At 35.6% G+C, this 9,888-nt stretch overlaps 1 protein-coding gene across 1 annotated transcript in view; it reads left to right on the top strand.

The window, feature by feature from the left end:
• Synj (synaptojanin) overlaps window positions 1–9,535 on the top strand; it is a 384,587-nt gene extending 375,052 nt beyond the window's left edge. Inside the window, exons 22-23 of the mRNA XM_090410710.1 lie at window positions 5,704–5,960; window positions 8,905–9,535. Of these exons, the coding sequence (XP_090266836.1) occupies window positions 5,704–5,960; window positions 8,905–9,528 (881 nt within the window). The 3' untranslated portion in view covers window positions 9,529–9,535. The remainder of the gene's footprint in view (window positions 1–5,703; window positions 5,961–8,904) is intronic.
• The last annotated feature ends 353 nt before the right edge of the window (window positions 9,536–9,888 follow it).

The raw sequence follows: 9,888 nt of genomic DNA on the forward strand, positions 1-9,888 counted from the left end.
GTATAGTAACTTAGTTGTGAAAATACTTCGCATGCAAACTTTGTTTGTTTACACTTGGATAAAGGATTAAACCAAGAATATAATTTCTGGGTATCTTAATTTATATTATAACCAAGTGGAGAAACTTTCAGCATTTGTTTAATGCATTTTAATTTGACTTATACATATGAGTAATGATATATACTAATGATATATATATGATAATATGCATATTACATACTACTATGTAATAAAATAATTATCAGAAAATAAAATGAAATATATACAATACATATAAAAAGAAACTCATCATCAAATTCCTGCCATGTGCCCTCACGGGGTGTACAGGATATGATAGTACTACATGAAAAATTTACATCATTGCTAACTTCCTATCTACAATTTTCCTCCAAATCAGTCTGTTATTTATCAAGACTCCAATATTATCAGATCTTATTTTTCTATCGTCTAAGGCACTTTGTACCTTATCAATCCACCTGTATCTTGTTATTCCTCTGGGTCGTTTTCCTGCCAACCGGGCAGAGAACACTTGTTTTGCTAAACTTTCCTCGCCCATTCTGTTTAAGTGACCATGAGATTAGATCTGCTAATGCATTCAGGATGCTGACAATGTCAAGTTCTTTCCTAATATCCTCGTTTTTAATATGATATTGCCATTCATGCCATCTGTTCACGCCTATAATCTTTCTCAGGACTCTCATATCTGCAGTCTCTAGTCTTTGGGCAAGTGTTTTACTTCTGACCCAGCTCTCAGATCCATAAGTTAAAACTGGTTTGAACACTGTCTTATATACTGCTAATTTAGTGTTCTGACTAATTTCTCTCTTATTCCATATAAATTTATTCAATTGACTTCCTACCATACCAGCTTTGTTGATTCTGTTGTCTATATCCATATTTAATTTACCATCTTCACTAAAAATCGTGCCTAAGTAGCTGAAATGTTTACTTGTTCCACGGGTTCTCCGTTCACAACACAGTTGACATTTTCAACAATTCTACCTATTTTCATTGTCTTTGTCTTTTTAATGCTGACCTTCATACCCTATCTATTACACCAGTTATTCAATTTAGTCAGGGAATCTTGCAGACTTGTAGCAGATTTATTTAGAAGTATAACATCGTCCACATAAAGCAAAGAGCTGACATTAACATCTCCAATTTTGATATCAGGTTTAATACCATTTTCCTTCATAATGTGATCCATATAGATAATGAATAACAGAGGGGATAATGTACATCCTTGTCTCACACCAGATTTAACATTAAACCATCTTCCTGTACTTTCTTCAATTCTAACTGCTGACTTACAACTCAAATAAAGACTAAGTATTGCTTGATATAATGCCCCATTGACACCATATAACTAGAATATTGAATAGCTTCTCTCTTGGTACCTTGTCATATGCCTTTTCCAGATCGACAAAACTTAAATACAGATCTTTGTTATATTCCCATGATTTTGAACTATTTGTTGTAAAGTGAAGATCTGATCCTGACAGCCTCTGTTTGGCCTGAATCCAGCTTGTTCTTCACCAAGCTTTTCTTCCACAATTCTTCTCAACCTTTTCTCAAGTATACTTGCATAAATCTTACCAGGAATACTCAGTAGGGAAATACCTCTGTAATTCTCACATTCAGTTTTATTTCCCTTTTTATATATGGGTACTATGAGAGCTCTACTCCAATCATCGGGAATTCGTCTCTCTGTCCAGGACTTCTGAACTATGCATTGCAGCCACTGTAAGACTTTTATACCACCATACTTCAGCATTTCTGGTCGAATATCATCTACTCCTGCCTTTCCACATCTGAAGCCTTTGATAGTTTTTTTATATGTATTCCTGACTGTATGCCTGTTGAGTGTTTTTTTACCACTGTGCTATCACTGCTTGTTTCATTTAGCAAGATGCAGCAGCCCCTGCAAGAGGATTTGAATAAGCTAGATAGATGTGCAAATGAATGGGGATTTCGGTTTAATGCAGCAAAATGTGGGGTCTTGAGGTTTGGAAAACATCGGTGGGACACTGCATACTCTATGGGAGGAGTTATACTGGAGTAAGTAGGGGAGACAAGAGATCTGGGGTCGATGATTGATAGAAACCTGAAATTAGGGGACATAATGCAAAGGTGGTGAAGGTAACACAGAGGATTGCTGCAATAATGAGAAGGACACTGACCTGCAGAGATAAAACAGTTATCATTCCGTTGTATAAGACCCTGATCAGACCACACTTAGACTATTGTTCTCAGATTTGGTCTCCAGGATTTGAAGGGGATAAATTAACTGTGGAAAGGGTACAAAGGTGGATAACACAGATGGTTTCAGGACTGTACAATGATAGTTATGAAGATCAGCTGAGGGAATGTGAACTGCAGAGTTTGGTGGATAGAAGAAGGAGAGGTGATATGATTGAGACTTTTAAACTGTTGAGAGGTGGTTACAGGGTTGACACTGAGGAGTTCTTTCGCTTGGTTGAACAGCGGGAAAGAGTGATGACAAGAGGCCATCCCTGGAAGTTACGAAAGTGAACTGTGAGCAAGAGGGTGAGGAGTGGTTTCTTTGCATGGAGGGTGGTTGAACCATGTAATGCATTCCCTGATGGAGTGGTGAGAGTGAGAACGGTCAATTAGTTCAAGGAGTGGTATGATAGACTTTGTGTTTCTTGGGGGGGGGGGGGGGGGGACCTCCCCTCGATGAGTCTTGATAGACTTTGTGTTTCTTAGGAAGGACAACTCATGATGAGTCTTTTGACTACATGGAGGCCTGAATAATAATAATTTTTCGAAGTAATTACTCCATAGTTCAAGTATATATTTTTCTCCCGTTTTCATGTCATCTTTATCATCTCTAAGTCTTTTTACAGCACTCTTTCCTCCATTTCTAAACTTCTTCAACGACTCCAGAATATTTTCCCACCTTCTTGATATTTATTTTCTATGTTCTTGCCAAAGTCCTCTCATGACTTTTGTTTAGCCAGTTTTACACGGTGTTTAGCTTTCTTACATTTGTCTCTGTATTCTCTAAGAGCACAAGCAGACTTATTTGCCAGGAACTTTTGATATGCTTTCTTCTTTTCCTTCACTGCCTCTTTAACTTCCTGTGTCCACCAGGGAGTTCTGATTTTTTTATCCTTACAGACAACCTCACCAAATGCCTCTCTGGCAGAACCAATCAATGTTTTCTTCAGAGTTTGCCACTGAATCTCCACGGTTTGAATCCTGTTCTCAAACTCTTCCATTTTTTCTTCAATAATCTTTGTGTATTTTAGTCTACGGTTCACATCTGAGAGCTGCTCAACTTTTATTCGCTTTAAAACTTTCTTACATGTTTTTCTTTTCAATATGAAATTCAATTTTATCCTGCTCAAGACTAAATAGTGATCACTTCCAATTTCAAATCCTCTGTACACTCTGCTGTCCTGCGCCAGGGAGAAAACATTACTATCAACAATAACATAGTCAATGAGACTTTTCTTATTCCTTGCCTCTTCTCTCCATGTGAATTTGTGCACATTTTTATGTTAGTAATAACCAGTTCATGTCCTGAGCAGAAATCCAACAGCTTTGCTCTTTACCTCAAATTTTTCCAAAATATTTTTGTATGTTTTGTATGTTTGTTTAATTTCCTACTCTGCTATTTAGATTCCCAACAAGGACCAACTTTTCCTTTTTCACTGTGTCAGTTGCTTTCTCTAAAACCTCAAAAAATTCCTTCACTTCTACCTTAGTAGAACCTTCTGTGGGACCATAGGCACAAATAAGTCTCATTGTCCAGTTCCCCATTCTGATATTTGCCGACATCACTGTACTTGAGACTGCCTGCCATTCAAGAAGATTAGCATCGTGTTTAGTTTTGAATACTATGGCTACTCCTTCTTTTCCTTGATTGTCATTGCCTGAATATAACAATTTGTATTTATTGCTCAGAAAAATCTCACCAGTTTTTGTTCTTTTTTGTTTCAGTCACCCATATTATGTCGATCTGGTACTTATCTAATTCTTCAGCTAGCTCCATTTCTTTGCCATTCAAATTTCTTATGTTGATAGTACCGATCTTTAACTCTGGTGATGTTGAGCTGGGGTGTGCATTCAGATTTGTTCCAGTAGCTGACTTTTTGCTGTTTGTCCTGATTCCCTGGCAAAAACAACGGGGACCTTGTTTAACCAGGCAATGCCCCAGCTGGCTTGAAATTTTATAATGTTGTACCATCATTTTGTATTTTGGTTTAAGCCATTAAGAATACAATTTGGTCAGCTAAATCCCAAATTGCAGCCGATCCTCGTCCGTTTAGTATCCAGGTAGATACCCAACAGGGTGCACCACGAGAAGGTGAGGATTGGACATTAGGTCAGAAGCCCTGGTTGGGGTTCTGCATTCCTTTAAAGGCTATGTGGAGGTCTCCTCTCAGTTATACAGCTTTGACCCTTAAAAATGAAACTACATGGAACAAACACAAAAAATTGTACAAGTTGATTTGCTCCTCAGTCAATCCACAAGTATTCTTGACACACCCATATGAATCACCTGATCAGCATTATTAAATCATAGGATAAGTCCTCCCTATAGTTATTGACTGAGCTAGCAATGTATACAGTCACTGTTTCTTATAGGTTAGTGATTTATGTTTTGCAAACAAATCCCTTTCCATCTCTTCATAAGTTTATTTTATTTTTTTAAATTATGTCCATCATAAATGCAATTATGAAGGTTCTAGAGTTTGTAATCACATATTCTTCACTCCCCCCCCACCCCACATACAACACAAGCACACATAATATCACAGGTGTAAATTATTCATAATCCATTTTACAGTACTGAAAGTATTTTTATTCATGCCTATTTTTCCTCTTCCTTATATATATTTGCTATGGTTGAAATGTCAAATTAAACATTATTATTATTATTATTATTTTGTGACACCTCCAGTGAGTCCAAAGACTCATCAAAGAAGAGTGTGCCAACAGCATCACATGATTGAACCCTTCCAACTACTAACCATGCTCAAACCTGCTTAACTTGCAAGTTTGAACATGTTACCAATGGCTCAAGCAAGTTTGCAATCTTGCTTGAGCCATTAGTAGCAGAGGCTCTACCAGTTGACCAACCTTTGCTGGCAATTTCTTTTTGCTTAATTTTTTCAGTTTTCTCTAATGTTTGTACTTGTATTATATTACTTCATTTATAATGATTACATATTGAAATCTAATTTGGGTTTGCATCCCATGAATGAAACTCAGAAATAACCTTTAAAATATGTTCATGTACTACTGTGTACATGTATACAGTAGTACATGTATACATGTACTATAAACAAGTATGCAATAGGATATAATTAAGTGGTGGGATGTGTTAAATGTAGCTTGCTTAAAATTCCTAATATGTAAAGGTTTGTAGAACATAACTCGGTTGGAATCTGCTTGTGTATGTGTGGAGAGAGAATAGCCATTCCATTTTAAAATTCTAGCTAATTTATATTTTCTAAGATTGACTTTTATGCAATTTATAATTGTATTCAGATACTTTGTCATGAAGCTTTATTTCTTATGTTAACTATTCCAGATTTTTATTAATTTCATTTATGGAATATATATACTAATATATTTCAATGCTTTTTTTTAAGCAAATAATAGTAGTAGTAGTTGTTAGTATTTCAGAATTCAGTAGTCTTACTGAAGATATTAATTCATTTAAATTTTCAGCATATTGTGCAGTTGAAGATGATGATTTTCATCAGAATGTTTCTCAGCCATCTTCTGGAAGAAGTACCCCAGTATATCCACCAGAAATTCAAGATTTCAGTGAAACAACATCTGGTCGTTCAACTCCTACAAGCACAGTTTCTAGGTATCCTCCTGCACGTCCTCCCCCTCCATCTAGACCTACATTACCACAAAGATCTTCACTTCCTGTAGGAAATGAGAGTTCACCAATGAAAGATGTGAGATATAAAAATGAGGTAAGACTATACACAAGTATAGAAGTGTAAATCATTTTATAGATATTTCATATTCAGTTTCTTTTGATTTATTTATCTCTACCATAAAGTAGTGTTTATTTACACATGTTTTACAAATAGGACTTGGCAGATTGACATTAAACTCTTCACTCTTGGAAGTTTACAGCCTATCTGATATATATATATATATATTTTAAATGTCTTGCATTTTTGGGGATATTTCTCAAAATTCAGAAGTACCTAATAGATATCTAATAAATTCTTTTTCTCTGTCATTCTGTATGCACATTATTCTTAAACCATGCTGGAGATTTATTGAAATATATTATTTGGTACTAAATCCAGCATTATTTCAAAGCCGAATACAAAAACTATGAAAGTTTCATATGAAATTTGACCAGAGAGCTTACGGGAATACACTCGCTGGCATTTATGAGTTGTCCTAGACGGACATTATAGGAGAAATGATCGCTATGCCCAAGAGTCCATATATCCCCCCCCCCCTTCCTATTGGTCCATTTTGATAAGATTTTACTGATCTGACAGCTGTTTCAAACCAGTTGGTTTTTGTTAGAGAGCAGGCAGAAACCTTAAGAGAGCAAAAACTCTCTTTCAATAGGAGGGGAATATATGGACGCATGGGCAACTTGTAAATGCCGGCGAGTGTATTCCTGTAAGCTCTCAAGTTTCATACAAAACTTTTAGTTTCTGTATTTAGCTTTGAAATAATGCTGTATTTAATATCCACTTCATTTTTATCATTTTTGCATTGCAGAACTGAAGCCATTTGGCTCTTTATTTTAGTATATTATTTGGTACTATTATCAAATTTTCTTCAGCTGTCTCCATTTTTATTTCATTCTAACATATGCAGTATCGAAATATGCCAAATATCATACTTTGATATGATATTAAGATGGCTGCTATAATTTAATCAATTAACATAATTTTTTGAAGTTTTATTTAAAAACTTTGGTGAAATAATTTAAAATGATGATAATAGATTTGTTGTGATTCTCAGTTTCAATTTCAGTCAAACCATTTTTACTGGCAAATGTTAAACTACATATGCACACACACGCTAAACTGGCTCTTGGTTCCTTCAAGGATCATAAATTATGCTGCTTCTAAAGATGCTGTGAAACAGGTCCTTCTTTTGATTATCTTTGATCATTTCCTTTATTATTGTTTCATTGTACATTACTCAGAAATGGCAGCATAGCAATTATGAATCCAGACATTAATTATTTATAGAGGAGAAGGAGATTATTATTAAAAATAATAATAATAATATTTAGTTACTGCATTAAATTGCAGCTTTTTTACTTTGAATGTGCTACCCATTAATAGTTAACATGCATAGTCATAATGAATTTTTGTTAACATAGTATTGTTGTGTGGGTTTTGGATGAGGCTTTTCGATACTTTGCTATATCATTATAACTAAGTACCTATCCTATTATAGCAAAGCGAATTTGCTATAATATTCATTATAGTGAAGGTTGACTAATTTACGCAAACTGTAAAGGACATGGTCTTATCTCTTTGCTCAGGTCAGATCTCTCTCTGCTTGGACTAAAATTTATCTCCAGTCTTTCCTGGCATAAACAGATCACATGTAGCTTCCTCATCATCCAAGAACTTGGCATTTCGTTCTAGAGCCTATTTTATTACCCACTACCCAGACGGTTTCAACCTTTATTGAGGTCTCATCAGTGGGAGCCAGGCTTAGAAATACTAAGGTTAAGTAATACAGAGCTTATAAGTATTTTACCAAAACAAGTTACCAAAAGGTGCTTTGACCTTATTAAATAAAAATCTCAGGATGAGAGATAGATGTAGAAAGTTTTTTACCTTGGGTATAATATATGTTAAAGATACCAAGTTATTTTTAAAACTGGTTTTTACTCCATTTCCCAAGTAAGCAAACAGACAAATATGTCAAGTTTGTGCCTGCATGTAATGCAAGTCTAACTGACCCGTAAAGTAGTACAAGTCCAGGCAACTCGTTGTAAAGTTTGGGAAATGGTGTAAAAACCAGGTTTAAAATAACTTGGTATCTTTAACATATATTATACCCAAGGTAAAAAAACTTTCTACATCTATCTCTCATCCTGAGATTTTTATTTAATAAGGTCAAAGCACCTTTTGGTAACTTGTTTTGGTAAAATACTTATAAGCTCTGTATTACTTAACCTTGGTATTTCTAAGCCTGGCTCCCACTGACGAGACCTCAATAAAGGTTGAAACCGTCTGGGTAGTGGGTAGTGGCCCCTTGCCTTTAATGCATAGCATCATACATCTCTTCAAGGAGATGGGCTTTGCATTAAGGGTAAATATTAAGAATAGTGATCAGAGCTTATTCTAACTTTACCACGAGTTGCCTGGACTTGTACTACTTTACGGGTCAGTTAGACTTGCATTACATGCAGGTGCAAACTTGACTTATTTGTCTGTTTGCTTATTTGGGAAATGGAGTAAAAACCAGTTTTAAAATAACTTGGTATCTTTATCATATATTGTACCCAAGGTAAAAAACTTTCTACATCTATCTCTTATCCTGAGATTTTTATTTAATAAGTTCAAAGCACCTTTTGGTAAAATACTTATAAGCTCTGTATTACTTAACCTTAGTATTTCTAAGCCTGGCTCCTACTGATGAGACCTCAATAAAGGTCGAAACCAGTTTGGGTAGTGGCCCCTTGCCTTTAATGCATAGCATCATACTTGCATTTCAGTTAGACTCGCATTACATGCAGCCACAAACTTGACTTATTTGTCTGTTTGCTTGCTTGGGAAATGGAGTAAAAACCAGGTTTAAAATAACTTGGTATCTTTAACATATGTTATACCCAAGTTAAAAAATTTTCTATATATATATATATATATATATATATATATAAACCTCAAATTTTGTTTAATATACACACTTTTTTTTTAATAGGAAGTTTTAGTTCAGAGACCTCCATCCATGCAAAGACCACCTCCACCAGTACAAAGACCACCCCCTCCAAAAGCACTTCCTACCTCTAAACATTTTGGTAACGTTCTTGATGCACAAGTAGCATTCTGTCAAGAGACTACAAATGTAATATCTGATAGTCGACCAAGCAAAGGAGTGGGACCACCTGTTATTGGAGAGGTACAGAAAGTAACTACTACTGAAATGATGGATTGGCAAGATCAATATATTGCCCATGATATTACAGTCATCAATAAATTCCCTGAAGAGAATGATGCATGGGATTCAGGTCCTCCCCCAGATACACCACCACCTCCTCCACCTCCACCACGAGTTGATTCTTTCAATAACAGTTTTGTAACCTCTCCTCCACAGCTTCCAGTTTCTCCTTGGCAAGCCCTTCCTCCTGCCCCACCTCCACCTATTGAAGATATTGACCTTCCACCTCCTTCAGCAGAACCTCCACCACCACCCATTCCTTCACGACCTAAGATTTCATCAGTTTCAGCTGATGTCAGTGTCCCTTCCCTTCCCCCACCTATTCCAGCAAGAACCAAAGTTAATAGTACTCCACCTCCAATAGCACCACGTAGAATTCTCCATTAGAACTAGTTTTATTTTCACCCCTGGAATGTGTGTAGGAGTTGTTACATTCCTTCAGAAAGAGGCACAAGTGTTGAATGTGTGTATGTTGTACTTTTGTTATAATCTAGTCACACAAGCTTATTTTTATACATGTAAATGTTAATTACTTGGTCTTGTCCACAATTACCACATATTAAGATCAATATTTTATATATAAAATAGACTTGAGAGACAATTTATTAGAAACATCTGTTATGCTTGATCTAATAACATGTTTGACTCAAATTAAGTCAAACTGGGTGCAACAGACTGGGTATAACACCCAGTCTGTTACACCGTATCAGTAAAATCATACTGTTTTGTACTCCACAAATGAATAAT

The sequence above is a fragment of the Typopeltis vanoorti genome, chromosome 20 (assembly GCF_054136105.1).
Source record: "Typopeltis vanoorti isolate ZY-2024b chromosome 20, IOZ_Tvanoo_1.0, whole genome shotgun sequence".
NCBI classification, from domain to species: Eukaryota; Metazoa; Arthropoda; class Arachnida; order Uropygi; family Thelyphonidae; genus Typopeltis; species Typopeltis vanoorti.